Consider the following 20,992-nt stretch of genomic DNA (forward strand, 5'->3'; position numbering starts at 1 on the left):
TCATAATGGAGTTCTAAAGAAGTTAGCTTAACGTTGAATAGCAACGTGTTCGGCCATACTGTGACATGACCATCTGGTTAAATGTCCATAGTCATTTGCCGTTTTAAGGTCTGCATTTCACTGCTGATCAGATCGTGGTATGAACTTCGTGAATGCTTTAATCCATCCAGTTGTCATTTGTTTATGAACTGAAATATTATGTTCCTCCTGTTGTAGCTGTGCACATGTGTAATGTGTCAGTTAAAAAAGGAAGAAAGTCTTTGTCGCGTTATAGCTAATTGTGACCAATCGGCTCATGAATCGAATTTTCTCATTGTGTGTGCTTATCAGTCGAGAGACAAGAATTGAAAACAACGTCATACGCTGCTCAGTACCCATGAAACTTTAATTGTTCTTTCGGCAATTAGTATTTCGATCGTTCTTATCATTGGCTTACATCCGTAACCTACTGCTGCTGTGAAGAAAAAAAAGAGAGGGTAGAGCTCTGACATTCGCTTGGGGCTGGTAAGTCCAAGAGGAACAGAGTGAGATAGCCATGAAGCTACTTCACATCCTAGGTTGGACTATCCTGCCTTGTATTGCTATTGCACGTAAGTAAACATGATTATGTAGCAATATTTACAACCGTAAAGATTCGGAACATCTCATTAATTCATAGTTTGGTGTATATTCTTGTTTGTAGCAATTCAAATCAGCGAACCAATAAACATCGTGAATCGAATTATTTTGTGGATCAGATCAGTAACTAATCAAAAGCCATGCTCCACAAAAGTGTGGTGTCTATAAATATATATGCACAAGTGAATTATATCATAATTTTGCAGTTTATGCAGCTTAATGAATCCAGATCATTTGTCCCTTGAAACGCACTTATTCCCTCAAAAAAGTTATATTTGCTCTTATATTTTTGTGCCCTTTTTTTTAAAACAGAAATATCGAACTGACAGCGTCGTCGTTTTTTTTAACTAGGAAAACAAACTTTTATCAACTAATTTGCCACTATGTATGCATTGAGTTTTCAAAGGAAATACGGTTATGAAAGAACTTGTTACGTAAATATTTGTCCAACCTAAGACGGTAATGGATTCAGAAACATTTCTGCCTTTTTAAGATGCATTAATAATTTGGAACTCCATTATGAATATGAAATACAGTAGAACCTTGCTTTCTCCGAATAAACAAATGCTACATACTACATTAATTTATAGATAAACGAAAAAAATTAACGAGGTATGTTGACCTTTTGATATTTTGCTTTACAAATGGTAATTGTCATATTAACAACGAAAATACCATTACTTATCCGCAATTTTTCATTCAAGTAAAGTAACACTTCGTATGGGCCCACAAGATTAAAAGCGCATTGTGATAAATTAATTTGCCCTATTTTTTCGTGTACAGTTATATTGGGAATTTCTTTACACAATTTCGTAAAGCGAACTGGAAAAGTTTCCCTCCATTGATATTGTCAAATTAGAAAAGTCAATTAATTTATATTATATTATATCAATCTTAATTCATGTCGTCTATATCACTAGCTTTAAGATGATCTCCGTGGCGAAGTGGTCAGCATGGCGCGCTACGACGCCAGAGGTCCAAGATTCGAATCCCGACCTGAGCATGGGTGTTCTTTGCGAGCGCCCCTCGCAAGTAAATGTTATCATCACTCGTCCTCGCATTCGCGATTAGCCAAAAGTGGCAGAGAAGCGACAGCAAAAAAAATCAGAACACCATTTTTTTTATTTATAGAAAGAGCGATCGTTTGCAAAACTAAAAAAACTGCAATTTTTTGTCCTCGCGACGATAAAAAAATTGAAGACCTACTACAAAAAAAAATATTAGCATAAATTAACGAAGAATTGAACAAGCTAAATTTTGATGTAACTATTTTATGTAGGTGTACTGGTTAATTTTAATTGAAGTCCAAACTCGAGTATCCATAATTTTTAATCCGATAGTAGTGTTTAACAATGGCAAGAAAACAACTTGCAAACAGAACAAATATGTCAATCAAAATTTCATCAAAAGATGGCGGGAATGTGTGAATGTAATTGGCCATCACATTGAACAACAATCATGAGGTAAGTACTCGTTTTGCAATATAAATATCAGGGAAAATTAGATAATTTGAGTCAAAAAGAAAGGGAAGGGATGAACAAAATCAAGACAAGAAGTGATGTAGTGATAGAGCAGTCAGATAAAGGAGGAGCAATTGTGGTGATGGAAAGAAAATGGTACGAGAGGAAGTATGGCGACCTAAAAGACAACGGATATGAGGAGATTTGTGGAACAGAAGAAGAACAAACTATAAGAGAAAGGGTCATACAAGACTGTAAGAGGAGAGGATTCAAGAAGTGCATAAAGGAGACACGGAGACTACCAAGATGGAAAGGCTTTCCAAAGATACACAAAGAGGAGATAAAGTTGAGACCAGTAATGGACTGCAGAAACAATATTTTGGAACCATTGGAAAATAAATTAAAGAAAGTTATTGAAGTGTTAGTAACACAGCAAGAAAGCAGAGCAGTGAGAACAGTGAACAAGTGGTGGACCTCATAAAAGGACTTAAGTTAAATGAGATGAAGAGGACAATGTTTAGCTTAGACGTGAAAAGTACGTATGTTCCCAAGCATCAAGAGGGGACACGTTTTGGATATTGTTAAAAAGATAATGGGACAAGAAATTATAGGAGAATGGGATAGTGAAAGGGTAGTGAAGGCTCTGGAAACCATTTGGAATAACGGTTACAGTAAAATGGGGGATAAAATAATGTTATTGAGTGAAGGACTGAATATAGCTTCTAGCCTAAGCCCAGCATTGGCTGAATTGGTTATGAATGAATGGGAAAAGAAAGTGGTAGAAAAAGGAGGTGACAAAATGATTCTGTTTTGTAGATATGTGGACAATTGTTTTGGCATATGGAAGGGAACGAAGAGACAGCTCGACATATTTGCCAAAGAAATACAAGATGAAGAAAGAGGGATATTTTTGGAACTCGAATTAGAAGAAGACAAGATAAGCTACCTAGATATATTGATGAAAAGTAAGAGAGGACAAGAAATTGAAACTCCTTGGCATCAGAAGAAGTGATGTAAGTGAGGTGACAAAAATATATTTTATAAAGAATATGGAGGACAGAATCAAGAAAATATACACGAAAGAATGTGAAAAGAAGGCAAAATAAATATCCTATGGAAACAGCTGGAAAAGAATGGCTAAGAGAAGGAGGATAGACTGGACATAAACAGAAGAAGGGAGAAAAGTGGCAGGGGAGAATTGGAAGAGAAAGAAAAAGAGAATGTCTTAAGAATAGCAAAGAATGCAAAGAAGAAAAAGGAAAACAGGGAAGAGGAAGGGATTATCTACGAAGTGAAATGTAAAGTGTACATAGGAGAAACGAAAAAGAGGTTGAAAGACAGGTTGAAACAACATAGGGATGATGTACGACTTAAGAGAGAGAGAGAGAGAGAGAAATGCGATGTTTAAACAGACGAGAGAAACAGGACATGACATAGAGTAGGATGAGGCTAAGCAGATAGGAAGGGAGAAGAGAATACTAGTGAGAAAATGGAAGGAGGCCAGGGAAATAGAGAAGAAAGGTGAAGAAGACACAATCAACTGGAATGGGGGGACTTAAGATAAAAAAGAACGGAAGAAGGTGTTAGAAAGAGTGGAAAGGACAAGAGAGAAAGAGGTGAGAAGAAGGAAGAAGAATGAAGGAAGAAAGGAAAAAGAGCGTGAGATAAAGAGTCCAACCACATTTCAGATTAAAGAAAATGTTTAGCTAAATCGCCTGTCAGGTGAAAGTACAGTTGACAAGATAAGGCCATCTGCTAGAATGTTCCAGGAAAACAACTTTCTAATAGTCTGGAGGGGAGTAATTTTTGTGTATATACATCGTCCTGTTTTGTACCTTGTTACATTTGTACTTGGTGCAGAGTCTGAAGAAGACCTTGCTAGAAGGTTGAAACTTTACGTTTAGTTTATGTCTTATGATAAAATAAATTTCTGCTTTGGTCAGTATATTGAGTTTTTTAAATATCATTGTACAGGGTGGGAAATAAACTTTTGCTAGGGGTCCACAGTAAAAGGTAACAACAATTAAGAAATTATGGTAATACCAAATGTTTACTACGACAAATGTGGTTACCAAAACAAAATTAAAAGTTAGTATGTCCTCCGTTTGCTTCTCTCACAGCACGAAGACGATCAGAGTAGGAGCTCAGAAGATTCGCAAACAAGTCCGTATTCCATTCCTTGTCACGGAGGACTTGTTCCAGATGGAGTGTTGCCCGGGAATAGCGGTCCGGTCCACGTTCCACTATCATCAAGGACTCAACTGCGTCCTTCAGAATAGCCCCAAAGTGCTCCGCTGCATTCAGGTCCGGTGATGCACCCGGCCATTCAGAACTGCTGAACAAGTCAATGCCACTTCGCCGAAGAAGGTCTTGGGTAGCATTTGCCTTGAAGCAAGGTGCTTTGTCGTGAACTAACTTTTAATTCTGTTTTTGTAACCACAATTGTCGTAGTAAACATTTGGTATTACCATAATTTCTTAATTGTTGTTACTTTTTCCAGCAGACCCCTAGCAAAAGGTTATTTCCCACCCTGTATGCATGCTAAAGATATGTGCGTAGAAATAAGCAAGACGTACGGGACGAAATGCCGGCATCTGCGCCATGGTTCGCCGATCTGCAGTCACGCGCTATCTTGGCCCCGAGCCAAAATGAACGCACTGTAGAAATATGTCGAATCATTATGTGATTTTACACATTTCTATTTCTTCGCCTGAATATGTGAAACGATTACGTTTTCTTTTACGTCGCTTTTCTGTCTCTTTAAGCTAGTTGTGACGACGAGGATGGATGGATGATTAGATGAAGGGACAAATGTAGACAAACATTTGCATTGAGGCTGGTGCTCGAACCTGGAACCTTCGGTCACGACATCCAGTGGCGTGCCCAAGGGGGGTTTGTGGGGATTCATAACCATCTCCTTTCAGCCAGTATTCCTAAAAAAAAATAACGTCAACGGTAGGAAAAGATTGCAAAATGAGGGGTGACTACCAGAGAAAGTGTATGTAACCCTTCCCTTTCGAAAATCCTGGGCACGCCAGTGACGACATCGATAGTTAATCACTGAACGCGTTCTTAGTGGTGTCTAAATCATTATATGGCTATTCAGAACGGACACGTGCACAGCATAAATATGTGCAGTAAAATTGAAAATATACTTCAAGAGAAAAGCTGTGTACACCATTAATAAAAGTAAAAAAAATGTCGACAAGGTGACATAATTAAAATTGCAGTTGTCAAGGCAGAATGAAGTCCTCAATTTCCAAGTAGAATTGATGCAAAATTAATAAATGCAGCTGCGACTAAATGTTATACTTCACATGATAAAAATTGTGTTTAAAACATTCATTGTATTTGCTGGTTCTAAAGGGGGAAAACATGAAGATAGTGTATACAGTTTTTTGTTATCATATACTTGTATATTATGTATATAACGCTCAATTGTTCCCCAGGGAAGTTGTTTTTAAGAAAGGTACAATGTTTCTGAAAAGAGACGAACAACATCGTGTATTGTGAATGTTGCTGTTTTCAGAAGCTAACCTGTTTTGTTGACAACATGTAATGGTGAATCCATTGTTTCCATGTACTGCTCACTACCAGGCAAGTCAGTTCGATTACACATCAAAACTTTGACATCGATTTTACAGTGGGTTTAGATTCGTCTTGAAGCTTTTGTTTAGTGATGCGATGAAATTTCTGTGCTGCTTATTTGTACAATGCGTTCTCGCATTGTTGTTCAAAGACATTGTTGCCAGGAGACAGGGAAATCATGTGTATTTTACTGATGATATACCACTTGATTACATTCTCAGTAAGTCCAAATCACAATGTTTAGATCTTTTTTGTTTGTATAGGTAATTTTCGAAAATAATTATTTACTGCTGTTGCATTATTATTAGAACTATCATAAATAGGGTGACCATAATATTTTGACCCAAAAACGGGACATCCGAAGTAGGTCAGTTTACCAACCCCTTCCTAAAATAATGATTAAGCCTAATTATAAAATTATTGTTGTTGTTGTTAACTTAACGTATCATTATTTATCCAAGTATGAATCGCACAAATGATACATCATAAGCGATAAATGAATATTGGTCTCCCGTTGTTAAAAGGTATTAATTATTATTATAATCTCGGTGTGACTTACACTGTTTTTGCCCCTTCCGATCAACCTTTTATAAAAATAATGATTCTTATGTTGTGCGTTGTTTGTACCGGCATCATTATAACCTGGCAGGAATGAGAGACGTCCCAAGCGCAGATTTAATTACAAGGGTTGGATAAAAAGTAATGGCAAAACTGGTATAATTGGTACTTGACTGTATTGGCAGAGGAGCACGTGTTACATTCCTTCAAAGTAATCGCCCCTCATCTCTACGACCTTCTGTCACACGTATGGAAGGCGTCGTACACCGTCAGCGCGTCCATCTCTGTCGATGTCCCGCAGTGACCGCCCTATAGCACGTATGATGGCTTCGCGCGTGTCGTAGTGCTTCCCGCCCAGTGGTTAATTCATTTTGACAAAACGGTCGTAATCACACGGTCTCATACCGGTGAATACGGCGGATGTTCCAGTACCTCCCACTACCAGTTATGCAGGAGCGCCGTCACATTGTTCGCAGTGTGACACCTTGCATTGTCAAGCAGGATGATGGGACACCGTGCCGTCGCTTCCTTCTTAATGCGAGACGAAGGTGGTGTTGCAAGAAGGTGAAGAAGTAGGCTGCGTTGACAGTCTGCCTGAGAGACGTTGTTCTTCTTGCCTAAACATATTGTTAGGGCGCTTGCACTCTCGTCCTCTGCTTCAGAGCACTGCTGTTTTTGACTGAAAAACATACAATCGCTCCCACTCACTATACTTCCTCATCTGACATTCCTTTATCAGCCACGAAACGCTTGTGGCGCTGTGACTCACCCCAGCGCTGTGACTCACCCAGCAGTGTTGCCATTACTTTTTATCCAACCCTTGTAAATATTGGATGAGAAAGATTGAAAACACTTACTGAAAAAGTAAAGTAAACACCCTAATGCCACAAAATTTGAGAGAATTGAAGCAAATAATTACAGATGAAATTAATGCTATTCCTCGTGCAATGCTTCGGCGAGTGATCGAAAACTTTAGTTCAAGAAAAATTGACTGTGAAAACATGAACGGTCACCATTTGTCCAACACTCTTTTCCACAAATAGAAAAATAATGTTTAAGCTTTCTTTTGGTAATAAATTTATCTTTATACCAAGAAAATAAGTATTTATATTAATAGTTTTAAAAACGAAAATATTTCTGAGACACCCTTTACATTATTTTTCATTTACGTAAAAACATACTATCATATAGGCCAATAGTAGTGATGGCCAGATCCGGATCCTGGCGGATCCGAAATCCGGATCCGGTTGACTCCGGATCCTTAGGATCCGGATCCAAGAAGATTTCGGATCCGGATCCGTTTGGCCATCCCACATGAGCGCTTCTTTGGAAAGTAAGAATGTATTTATAACATATTGTTAACTGCTAATATATATACATACATACATACATACATATACAGAATATATATACGAGTATATAGTGCGCGTGCGTTTTTTTGTAATTAATACACTTACAAGGGAGGTTATCTAAGTGTCCCCCTCCGATTTCCATGAAATTTGGCAGGTGTATAGAGGGGCCCAAAGGAAGAAGTGCATGTTTTTGTGTTTCAGCTAAAAAACGGATTTAGGGGGCAACCCCCCCCCCCCGCTCAAATGTAAAGGAGAAATTGAAGTGGGGATCTGACCCCGAAACCACGTAAATATGGCATAGGAAGAAACAGAAGGCATAGGGTCCCTCCCCACATGCCAAATTTCATGGAAATCGGAGGGGGACACAGGGGTGAGATCCGCACGTCACTTTGTCCTCATCTTGACATTTGAGACGGGTTTTGCCCCCTAAAACAGTTTTTTATCCGAAGCCAAAAAAACACGTATGTCTTCCTTTGGGCCCCTCTATACACCTGCCAAGTTTCATGGAAATCGGAGGGGACACAGGGGTCAGATCCCCACTTCAATTTGTCCTCATCTTGACATTTGAGGGAGGTTTGCCCCTAAAACAGTTTTTTGGCTGAAACAAAAAAACACGTAACTCTTCCTTTGGGCCCCTCTATGCACCTGCCAAGTTTCATGGAACTCGGAGGGGGACACTTACATAACCTCCCTTGTTAGTCTTACACTTTGTAATTTTATAACACTGCATATATTATAATGTTTTATTTTAATTTTTAAAACTGTAACTGTAGAACAATTGTATAATTTTTGTATAACATTTCTATCTTGTTAAATGTTTTAAAGGTTTCACACTGGAATCGAATGTCTCACATTTATGTGTGTTTCCATTTCCAATACATTCGAATGAATGAATACATATTCGTTTTAATGGCATTTACAAAATCACCTCTGACATTTTATGTTAAACATCTAAGATTATTTTTGTGCACGAGTGTGTTAGCCGATGAATAGCAAATTATTTTAGGAACAATTAGTGTTGCCCACAAGACGAGACTTTGGCCTGTCTCGTCTCGTGGAAATGCTGTGCAACGCTGTCTCGTCTCGAAAATATTCGTTTGTCTCGGCACATAATCAATCTCGTCTCGTCTCGAATTTTTAAAAGCCTGTCCCGTCTCGTCCCGTGGGCAACAGTAGGAACAATACTTGAAAAAAATCTTGTAGGACTAACAAATGAAAAATTTCTTTGTAATAGAAGATCATAAGGTGTGGTAATATTATAATGGGATTGAGATACGAAACTATCGACTCCGGATCCGGATTTTCGGATCCGGATCCAGATTCGGAACTTTTGGATCCGGATCCGGATTTTTCGGATCCGGATCTGTTTGGCCATCCCTAGCCAATAGCGCATGGGTATGTAATCTGAGGTCATTTAATGGGGGTTTTTCATTTACTACTTTCGTTTTCCCGAGTTCTTAAAGATTTCATTTGAAATGAAAATTTTGATATTCTGAAAATTTCGGGTCATCAGGAAATGTAGGACGAAGCATGGTTGAAAAGCATTTGTAACAACAAAATTTTAGTTTACATGCCTCTGTTCTTTCCACAAGTGTACAAAATATATGATATATGATACTTTCATCAATACAGAAATGAATAAGAAATATTTTCTGACTATTGAGATGTTAAGTAGTATCCGTTCATCAATAAAAATACACTGCTGGACATAAAAAAAAAACTGGACACTTGCATTTTTTTGTGATAACGCATAAATTCTGATTCGAAGGCTAACTAAATGTTGTAGAAATTATTGTGCATGTTAAAGGTGATATAACTATTCTATGATATATACTTTAAAAAGTCAGCGAAAGTGAAATAAATATTGTCAATACTTAACTGAGAGCGTAATTCATAGTTTGGCTAGGATTTTTATGCCCTGAAAATCACCAAAATATGCAAAATAAAATATGACCTAAATTTTACTATAATTTGAAAATATGCCCTTATAACTAGACTGTTTCAAACATCAATATCTAACTCATGCTGAAATCTTTTCGCTAACAGTTTCATACATCGGAGGCACATTTCTTCAATTTTACACAAGAAACTACTTACGAAAATGAGTTTCTCCAAGGTTTACAACGTTCGTCGAGGTATTTTCTTTCATCGTGGAATATATTTGACCGGGAAATCATGTATTTTTCAAGAGAAATATCTCACCAAACGCACAATTGCCATTGCTTTCATTTGCTTGCTATAAGATAACCGGATGCTGCGTACGTTTGATGACGTAAGCCCCTGTCAGTGTTTCAACCCCCCCTTTTTTTTACTATGCTTGCCTAACGTAACCAAACCTAACCTAACCTTATCGGAAATGGTTCGTGGGGCTATCGGTCAGCTACCCGTGCATAATGGTTCTTGGGGCTATCCGTGTATGGTTCGTGGGGCTAACCGTCAGCTACCCGTGCATAATGTATAATTTCCACCGGTGACGAACACGATAGTAGGTATTTTTCGGTGAAGAAGGTTGAAACACAGCATACCCACAACGTGAGTCAAAATGTGACCACCATATTGAGTGTTCCGGAAGCGAAGAAAGGAATAAAAAAAGGCACTCAGAATGTGAAAAATTGCGTTTGTTTTCGTGTAAAAACTATGTTCCGCAATACACAATTGGTAAGTACGAACCATGCGAAACACAAAATATGCGATTGTAATGTGTCTCCGATCTATGAAACTGGTACCATATTTTCATATACATACTATTTTTAGTTCACTTTATGGGTTTTGATAGTTGAAATGCACAATGAATACTTTATATAAATTTCCAATTAAAAATGAAAAAAGATTTTGCTGCAGTCCAAAAAAAAAAACCTCGAGTGAACATAGGAGTAAGAACGAATCCACTTGAAAATGACTGTATATTTCTTGAAAAAGCGAAAATATGCTGAATATGACCGAAAATCCATCAACATATGCTTTATCCCGCAGAAATGGCCAAATATGCCAAAATATGCCCTTAAAAAGCACCTTAATTCAATAAGTTTCTACACAATATGAATTTCTATATATTTAGGGAACACATCACCCTTACCAAAAAAAAATATGCTAAGTCATAAAAATCCCAGCCCTATTCATAAGTAATTGCAATTCAGATGTCAAATATTAAAGTGTCGGGTTTTCTTTTGTCCAGCAGTATAGTAAATACTGTCATGGACGTTTGTTGAGATGTTGATTCTGTTTAGACAAGTTTTACCGGTTTCGAATCCCGGCCTGGGCATGTGAGTGCCTCTTCATCAATTTCGTCATGTTCACTCATCCTCATCTTCGCGATTAGCTAAAAGTGGCTGAAAAGCAGTGGCGGCGATTGGTTTCCAGAACTAGGGGTGCAAGGTGTCAAAACTGGGGGAGCAAAGACAGCTTTCTTTCCCTCGTAGATAAGGTTTAGCATAGTGAAGGGGCAAAAATGGCAAAAACATGGTGGGCATGTCCCCCTCGCCCCATAATCGCCGCAACTGCTGAAAAGCGAAGTATAATAAACCAATACAATCAATCAATCACAAGTTTTTGAACGTTGGCTGTAATAGAGATTGGAAACTCGAAATGAGGAGGAGGGATTTATTTCATTTGTGATATATTTTCCCTGTTTATTAAGTACACCTCCTGCCCATCTGGTGTGAATGCGACCATGATTGCTTTTGATAAACAATTGAATGCGAACTGTCCGGTCCAACGCATTGTGTCGTGCAAATGATGCTTATACGTGGTCTTCTTACTTCCATTGGAAATTGTGTACGGTGCTAGCTGCCATTTCGCGTTTAAAAACACACAGAATCCTCATTCGACGAGCCTGGACGATTTCCCACGGCAAGATTTCTTCATCTCTGCAACGAGCCTGCAGAAAATTGTCCCATGAAATGTTTACTTATGTCAGAAGAATCCCAGTGTGTTTATTACACCCTGGAATTTGCCGTTGCCATTTTGGCGGGAAAATTGTTGGGAGTATTACAAGGATTTTTGTCGGATTGGAATTCATTCTATTGGGATGAGGCAAGGGCTTACAAAAACACACGCACACATATATGTATATTTCAGAGTACGTCACCAAAATCCTGACAAAAAAGTGTATTATAGCAAGTGTTTATTCATCAAGAACTTATAAAATTACAGTTGATCTGTGCAACTTATTTATGTCTTAATAAACAGCCCCAATATCCGGTACTCCTGAAATATTCACTTTAGACCTTCGATCTCTTCGGCTCATGTCCCGAACTAGCACTACACTGAGGCTCCTAGAGTTCCACAGACGTCAATATCTTCAACTTTGGACACGAACTAGAAGCATAGATGCTAGAAGTAGACTTCGGTAGTTTATGGGAAATTGTCTCACTAGTCCTCTTCATTTTCGAATTACTAGCAGATTCTGTTGTACTGATCAACCGGGAAATTGAAGCCGGGTACTTACGTCTTCATTATATTCTAGAATGTTCCGCAGGTAAAACGTTTCGTTAATATTACCAGTGGTTCGACTCCATCTCTTATTTAAGAACGTTTCCTTTCCCGCTTTCCAAAGAATAAATAATACAAAGAATCGTCCTACTCGTGGCACGCTTTGTTGTGCAACTTCCAAATGATGACAAATCTTTACACAATGATCGCGCTCGCTGCGACAACAACAATGAAAACGCAAGAAAAGTTTACATGCAATATTGTCAATTAAAGGGTTATAGAACATTCTCCATCTTGCCTCGATAATTACTCTCCTTAAATTATCGTCACATTATTCAAGAAGCCAAAAAACTAATTTATCCAGTGTAAACTGATAAGATTTCCTGCGGGGGCTCGGCCCCCTGATTTCCACCTTGGATACGTGCTATGATCAATAATATGGTTATGGAACATTCTCTACCTTGCCCCGATAATTATTTCTCTCCTTAAATTATCGTCGCATCTTTCAAGAAACCAAAAACCTAATTTTATCTAGTGTAAACTGAAAGATTTCCCCTGGAAGGGGCTCGAACCCAACCCTCTGATCCCCATCTTGGATACATGCCATTATCAATAACAGGGTTATAGAACATTTTTTGTCTTGCCTAGATAATTATTACTCTGCTTAAATTATCGTCACATTATTCAAGAAGCCAAAAATCTACTTTATCTAGTGTAAACTGAAACATTTCCTGGGGGGTCGACCCCCCTTATCCCCACATTGGACACGTGCTATTATGAATTACAGGGTTGTAGAAAAATTTGCCTTGCCTCGATAATTATTTCTCTCCTTAAACTTTCGTCACATTATTTTATTTTACACAAACAAGAAACCAAAAAGCCTCATTTTATCTAGTGTAAACCGAAAACTTTCTGCGGGGCTCTAGCCCCCTGATCCCCCCTTGGATACGGGCCTGAGTCAACGCAGAATTTGCTTCAAACTTATTCACAAAATTTTTCAATTATTTCCATTACTGTCCTAAGTTGGTCCGTTTCGTGTTTGAATTAACTACACTTATTATTGTATTTTCTTCTCTGCGTTCTGAATATTAAAATAAATACTGAACATAAAACAACGAATTTTATATTAATATTTAACTACACTCATTATTAAATTTTCTTGTCTGCGTTCTAAATATTAAAACAAATACTTAATATAAAACAACGGACTTTATATTAATATTTCGACTTTTACTACCTTCCACTGATGATATATTGCTCATTTCTGTAAGAAGAACATATAACTAAAATCTCATGATTATCAATTTCCCTGATTTACTACTATTTTTTAATTCACTAACTCACCTCTAACCAATATGGCGTCATCTCACATCGAGTACCCTAATCGACCTACCTGTATGTATCTACCTTGATTACGCGGAGATCTGGCAACATGCCCCTCGGTTGCCATGGCAAACGGTGCTGCCATCTGTTATCGAAAAATTACCACAAAATTGCCTTTAGTACGGCCTTAAATTATGTGAAGTCTTTCAAGATAGGCTCAAGAGAGGGGGCGAGGCTTCCGTCTATGGGCGCCTTTGAAAAACACTGCTCTTCCTTATCTGTTTTAAACTTTTCATTTTTTAAAGACATTTTTGTTCTTGTTTTAAAACATTTGAAACATAAAAAAATATTTGTTTGTTTTTAAAAAAATCAAATTTTGTCAACTCTGTTTTTTAAATGCTGTAAGCCTAAGTATTGCTCACTCCTCCCATTATGTTGAACTAACCGTTCAGGACAGGAAACAATAGACCATTGAACAGCCCATGAAGATGTATGCAACGGGTTAGTGCGATCCCACATTCCAAAGAAGAAGAAGTGCCTGAAGAGCGTGAAATTGGCTAGAATGCTACAATTTGCAATCGTATTGCAGTGTTGCACATTGGCTCATTGTGCTTCCGGACAGAAAGAGGCAAATTGTTCCGTGCTCACTATCGGAAACGTGGTTACTGCATGAAATGCATTCAAGGTTGACTCTGATGAAACAATGAGCATTACAGCCATTCAATGTCACCGTTTGTGCATTGCAAAGTGATGCATTCGGTAATGATCAAGACACGATAAAACACTAGTACCTAATTAAAGGCGTCTTGCGCCATTGGCGTAACTTATCGGAGCAAGGGGGCACTTTCCCCACTCCCGCAAGTTTTCAGTTAATTATGCTTTTGTTAACCTCCTGTTACCTGAGGACCAAAATAAGGAGCATTTCTTAGTTTTGCAAATGTAAAAGTTATTTAAAAAAATAGATAAATAAGTTTTCATGTTTTCATGGGATAGCAAATTTTTCTATACTGCACCCCAAGAAAATATGCCCCCAAGTTCAATCTCCCCCCAAAAGTTAGGTCCCATGTTACACCCATGTCTGGTACCAGAAAATGATAAGTCGGTAGGTAGACGAGGTGGGAGGTCAAATTTAAGTACTCGGTATGCCACGAATAAGCAACCTGTCTCCACTGTACTCCATGCCCAGGCATGTAGCCAGGGGGAGCGCTTGGGGGGCTTCATCCCCCACTAAATCCTGAAGATGTTTAGTTGGAAATAGTGTATGGTGGTAATTAGTTTTACTTCCCTAGAAGGATTAAACATCTTGAATAATAAGTTGCCTTATACTGAGAAATTCATAGTGTCTGCCCGATGGAGTAGTGGCAACGTCGTCGTCTTGTAATCAAGGGGCCCCGGTGGAGGCACATGTGGTTCGGATCCCACTTTAAACTGTAGGTCCAGTCCAGTGGCGTATACCGAGTCCAAGATCTGGGCTATATCACAATGTCACGAGGTCCTAGGCTATAAATAGAAATAAATTTACCAACTCCTAAGAAATCAGGTTGCCAACTCCTAAGATATCAGGTTGCCAACTCCTAAGAAATCAGGTTGCCAACTCCTAAGAAATCAGGTTGCCAACTCATAGGAAATCAGATTGCCAACTCATAGGAAATCAGTTTGCCAACTCATAGGAAATCAGGTTGCATAAAGCGGACTTTTAACCAAAACTCATTCAAACTGAGAAATTCATCTTCAGGGCTTCTTTTCCACAATTTTTTGCGTTTGGGTGGCGCTGGCGGCTGCTGATAAGTGATAAGCCCCTCCCGAAATAAAATTCTGGCAACGAGCCTGGCCATGCCAGCGGGTATTGCTCATTTAGGGCTAAACCTGGACCATTTTGAGCGCCTCGTATGGTAAGTAAGTATGCACCAAGCAATTAGGCAGAAACGATTATTGTAATAACTGTAATATTGGTAATAAAAATAATAATTATACATTATCCACTGGTTTGTTTTTTCAGTCTGTGGCTACTTTTACATGACCCATTCCGTACAATACAAAGCTTACATGTGCTGAAGGAGAATTAATTTTTGCGATTTTTTCTTGTCTGCTGGAGTCATTAACGGGTGTGGACCAGTCTACTAGAGTTAACGAGCTGTATCGTTGCGGGTGTAGCAATGAAAACATGCATCTCCGAAACTTCTCTTCAAACTTGATTAATAATTTTCCTACTCTTTTAAATAAATTTTACTCAAGAAAAATGATTAAACAACACAGTCAAATGAAACGACTAAATCCTACTTGTTACTTTTGAGAAAATCAGGTCGAAGATATTTAGAGTACTGGATTTAGTCAAATTTATTAATTACTAAATTATTAATTATTTTTGGTTGTCATTTACAAAGCGCAGTGACGTGCGGTGACGTCGACACTTGGGGTAGCAATGAGTGGCGTGCCCAACGGGGTTTGGTGTGGGTCATAATCCCCCCACTTTTAGGGCCCAGTATTCCTTAAAAAGAACGTCAAAGACAGGAAAAATTGCAAAATTAGGAATGAAAACTAAAGAATTGTACACGTAAGTCCCATCCCCTTTCGAAAATCAAAAACGATTTGATTTGATTACTGAGCCAGAGATGCCGGGTTCGAATCTCGGCTTGGCCATGGGTGCTCTTTGTGTGTGCCTTCATCAATTTTATCGTATCGTCTTTGCAATTAGCCAAAAATGTCGGAAAGCGAAGTAAATAAACCAAATCAAACAATCAATCAATGAATGATTTGATTTGATTTTTGTTACTTAGCGTCGCTTTTTTGACACATTTGGTTAATCGCGAAGATGATACGACAAAAGTAATGAAGGGACAAACACAAAGAACCTGGAACCCGGAACTCCTGGTGTCGTAGCGCGCTGTGGTAACCACTCCCCCATGGTTGGTTGATTTGGTGGTTTAAGTCCACTTTTTACGCAGAAAGGCTAATCGGGACTAGACCTATAGTTTAAAGTGTGATCCGAACCACTATGTGCCTCCACCGGCTACCGATCCGGGATTACTTGCACTCCCCCACGAAGGTCGGCCGACAACAAAGATGAGAGGAAGACGCTAACCATTCGTTTTTTTTTTTTTTTTTTTTTTTTTTTTTTTTTTTTTTTTTTTAATTCTGCATTGCTCGATTTCCCTAATTTCCCCATCTCACGATCTCGTTACTGAAGGATCCGGGCTCGAGCCCTGGCCTGTGCATGAGTGTTTCTTTGTAACCACCCTTCACCCGTTTAATTTAATCAACGTTCATTGTCATGGCAGAAGTTAGGTAAACATCTGAAATCAGTAGCCTTGAGTTATCTTTTTATCATTGTCCCTCATGACTTCCATAAGCTCATTAGCTACTTATCGCGATAAAATCTATAGCCTACAGCTAGAAAAAGCGATGGGAGGTGGCAAAAATTCAATATATTAAAGGGGATAAACAGGTAACACAACACACTTTTTTCTACTTTCTTCAATGATATTCATTTGGGTTTTTGAGTTCTGGGATACATTTCTCATTCCTATTTTTTTCATTATTCACTGCAGGCAGAGTACAACACATAGGAACAAGAATGCACGCTCGTCACGAATTCCAACCTGAATTGTTCATTGTGAGGTCCCTCCATCAATTTCATTATATCATCACTCTTAGTCATCCTAATTTTTGCGATAACCAAATGTGGCAGAAAAGCGAAGTAAAATAAATCAAAGCTACAACAACAATTAGAACGCGCGTTCTCTTGCCCAAATACCTAAGTACATCCGTATTTATGACTGTTTAGCTTACCCATTTTTTTATTGGAGGCCAAGAGATTAGTATATTTAAATAAAACAATACTAAAACGAGAGCAAGAGAGACGGAGAGCAAATATTTGTTATTTTATCATTATATATTCCATATTTGAAAAATGAAGAAGGCATAAAATTTTTGTCTGCGCATAATACGTTCCGATTTCATAAATAATGAAACTAAATCCCATATTATACATACACTTTGTACAAGGTGTAAAAAACAGTTTAAATACTGAGAACATAAGTACTGCAGAAAAATTTCCCCTTAGTTCTTTAGAGGATTTACAAAGGAATCGAAGGGAAACCAATCCCCTATCTGTTCCTATAGGAGATAGACTGCGGGACCTAAAACACGGGCTTTCAACCATTGCAGCCGGGACCGAGGGGGCAAGGGAATAGAGGCAGAAACCTTAAATTTCCCTTCGGGCGGCCGTTTCTACCTGGAAGCTGGAACTGGTGAGGCGGAGGAAAAGCCAGCTAGGGTTCCAGCTTTGATCGCTGAACGCACCGAGGGACGAGAAGCGCGTGAAAAAAAGTGTTGCATGTGAACTGTTGCTTCACCAACACAATAAATATTGTGATTTGAAAATAATTAGAGATGTGAGATTGCTTGATCTATCTCTGCTAGACTATCTACTCCTCAGTGCACGTCACTGACAAAGCGTAGGGGTGGCAGCAGTTTAGATTCGACATTGTCAATGTGGCCATATTTGTTCTCATCAATGAATGAATAGATAGCGAGTGTTTGGGAGGGACGGGCAGAAGACTTGATTCAGTTTGTTGCTGTTTTTCTTTCTATGGAACATATATTCTGTTTTGGCATGCACAAGGTACAGTTGAAAGATTCTTTTTATATTATACTTCATGCCCAGAAAGCAATTAAATTTATAATAGACGATTCATTTTTCTTTTTTCTTTTTACTTGCAGGTGATTATAATGTCCAAGATATAGCATTACCATCACAGAAAGGTATGTCAGTTTATACATTCTTTGTATAGTACTATTGTAGTTTTTGCATATAAATATATTATTATTATTGTGTTGTTCGTAGTGATTTAAAAATAATTTTCCGTTACCAAAATATTCAAAGTGTGATGCGTGTTTAGCTATAACAATGATTTTTTTTTAAAAAAAATACTATTGCTTTATGTTCGAATTTAAGAGTGAAAAATAATTATAATGAAACGAAAGCATATTAGAGCATATTATCGGTTATGTACAAGGTTTTGGTCTTTATATTCACTTAATATGGCATGTTATCTAGTAACTTTTACATGCGATTGTTGACAGAGCTGCTGCTCGGCTAGTTACGTGCCATAATCGTACCTTATATAGACCTCGGATTTCTGGGTTCTAAATTGTGCTTTTAGGTTCCTAAAATAGGATCTAAAAATTCTAAAATAGGTTCGAAAAACCCTAAAATAGGTTTAAAAAATCCTAAAATAGGTCCTAAAAATCTTGTTAGGTTCTAAAAATCTTGACGTAGGTTCAAAAAAACTTAAAATAGTTCAAAATTTCTGAAAAGTGCTGATTAGGTATAGTCACCGGCAATGAAAATGGGACACCAATATCCTGAAATATGTACTATCGTGAATATTGTTGTGTGTGTTGCCTAACCCTAAGGCAATGGCAGAACTTACCATTGCGAATTTGCTATTAAAATCCACTCTTCGCCGTATAGTTAGACAAGAATCTTTTTCATGTTATTCACAGTCAAATTCCGCAATTTTGTCTGTGAGGATCATCTTATATGCTGATAATTATGTTTTAACAAAAACATATTCAGTGGTGCAAACTTCAATGCTGAAATGTTAGTTTGCAAGGCGTGAATGCCACAAAGCACCAAAGTGACGTGAAAGTGAGCAAGAGCACACAGATCAGACCACTTTGGATTGTACAGGTAACAGTGGCACCAGACATTTTGCTTTGTTTAGAGCTTTAAAAACCACATTGGACTTGGAGGAAGGGAAATCGACAGAGAGTACGTTTTAAATACGTTCGTCATTGATTTTTTTTCGTGACCAAACAAAGCAAATGCTTCTGTGTGACATAAAAATATTGTAAAACCTTTAAAAATATATAAAAACCTAAAAAAGGCTTGATTTAGGCGTGTAAACCTAAAATAGGTTCTAACAAGCAAAATAGGTATTTTTAGTTGTTGCGTTTTTTTACGACACAACTTATTTTTTCTTACATACCTGTAAAGGATAAAATAGGTTAAAAACCTAATATCCGAAGTCTAGTTAGATGGTAGCTCTAAAAATACTTGATAAATGAATTAAGATAGGAATTGATTGACTTAGTTTATTTTACTTCGCGTTTTGTGCCTCTTGGATAATTTGCGAAGATGAGGATGAGTGATGAAATTATTAAATTGGTGAATGGACATTCACAAACAACCAAGCCCGAGCGGGATTCGAACCCGGGGCCCTTAGCATCGCAGCGCGATGTGCTAACCACTAAGAAACAGGAAGGAAGCGAGAGAAACTAAGGAAGAGAAACAGGAAGGAAGTTAGAAAGGCTTGGAAATATAGAAAGAGAGGAGAAGAGCAACAAAAAATGAGAGAAAGGCGGGAGGGAAGCGGAGGGAGAGAAATTAGGAAAGAGAGAAAGGAGGGAATATAAGAAAAAAGGGGAAGTATTAAAGTGAGTCAGGCAGCGAGAGAAAATATGCAAGGGAGTCAGGAAGGAAGCGAGCGAAACTGAGAAATAGAGACTGGAGGGAAACGAGAGAAATTAAACCCCTATCACAAGGAACTGGATTTCTAGTAGAAATGCGCTAGTTAGCGCTGAACTAACTTTCTAGGTAGCAATCATGGCCGCCTGGCTGACTGCTTGACTGGTTTGGAGGAATAGGACATGTTCTAATTGCTACTTGCTTTCCTCGACTGGATTCTGTGGAACAGCCAATCAGAGCAAAGTTTCGCCATGTGAAGATAATCTGTGAGTTTGCAAAGGAGCGTTTTTGTCTGTGGTTTCCGAGTGTTACTCCAGCAATGTATAACGTATACAGCATGAAAGGCGCGTTGAGTTACACCATCTATGCTGAGTGCACGGTGTTTACATTTGAAACAACTAAAATATTCTTCCATACGTGTACAGTAAACGTTGTAAAGTATGTATTTAAGCAGCGCCATTGTTTTGTACCTAATAACGTTTTATACGAAACGTTATTCCTCTCGGTTGAATAGTTATCGGCTTTTAAAAGTGTGAAGTGATACATGGTTTACATCTCACGCGGCCGCCATTACAACTTCCCTCGTATGGGCATACCGACAAGTACGTTGATAAGTATTGTGTGAGGCGAAAACTAGCAAATTGGTAACCAGTCCAGCGCCAACTAGGGCATACCTACTGGAAATCCAGTTCCGTGTGATGGGGGCTTTAGATTAAGAGACAGGAAGCGAGAGAAACTTAAAAGTAGAGACCGGCAGCGAAGCAGTGGCGGCCTAACTCTGGACGTGAAAAGGAAATATTATCAAGCTAAAATTGGAATATGAGTATATTATTTTTGTTCTCAACCAAATTACTTCTGTTGCATTTCCTACTACAGTTTTTCCCACTGCGGGAGCGAAAATCTCTTCATTTCCACACAGTCGTGCATTCGACAATAGCGCATTGGAAGCTTCCCTGCGTTTCTGGCGTCATACTTGCATTTTCCAGTGTATGGGCCGCGGGTGGTTGTATGACAGTTTCAACCAATTCGCTTCAAGGGCAGTATTCCTCAATTAGTTGTGAAAGTGTCCGAAAGGGAGCACTGTCGTCTTCAACTTTGCCCATAAAAAGCCACGATCACTCCCGCTTCTCTCCCGGCATTTTCAAAGAAGATCTATTTGTGCACTAAGAAAACTTGTACTTGTATCTGTG

General features: G+C 38.4%; 1 protein-coding gene across 30 annotated transcripts in view; it reads left to right on the forward strand.

The window, feature by feature from the left end:
* Positions 1 to 322: 322 nt before the first annotated feature.
* The window catches only part of LOC146002413 (uncharacterized), a 562,931-nt gene continuing 542,261 nt past the window's right edge, over positions 323 to 20,992 (forward strand). For 19 of the 30 annotated variants that reach the window (XM_083140199.1, XM_083140200.1, XM_083140202.1 and 16 more), the window contains exons 1-2: positions 323 to 590; positions 18,053 to 18,094. In XM_083140199.1, coding sequence (XP_082996325.1) covers positions 536 to 590; positions 18,053 to 18,094 — 97 coding nt within the window. In that variant the 5' untranslated portion in view covers positions 323 to 535. The remainder of the gene's footprint in view (positions 591 to 18,052; positions 18,095 to 20,992) is intronic. The other 11 variants (XM_083140224.1, XM_083140225.1, XM_083140227.1 and 8 more) reach the window with 3 other exon arrangements.

Source organism: Lepisma saccharinum, chromosome 18, assembly GCF_977018435.1.
Source record: "Lepisma saccharinum chromosome 18, izLepSacc3.1, whole genome shotgun sequence".
Lineage (NCBI taxonomy): Eukaryota > Metazoa > Arthropoda > Insecta > Zygentoma > Lepismatidae > Lepisma > Lepisma saccharinum.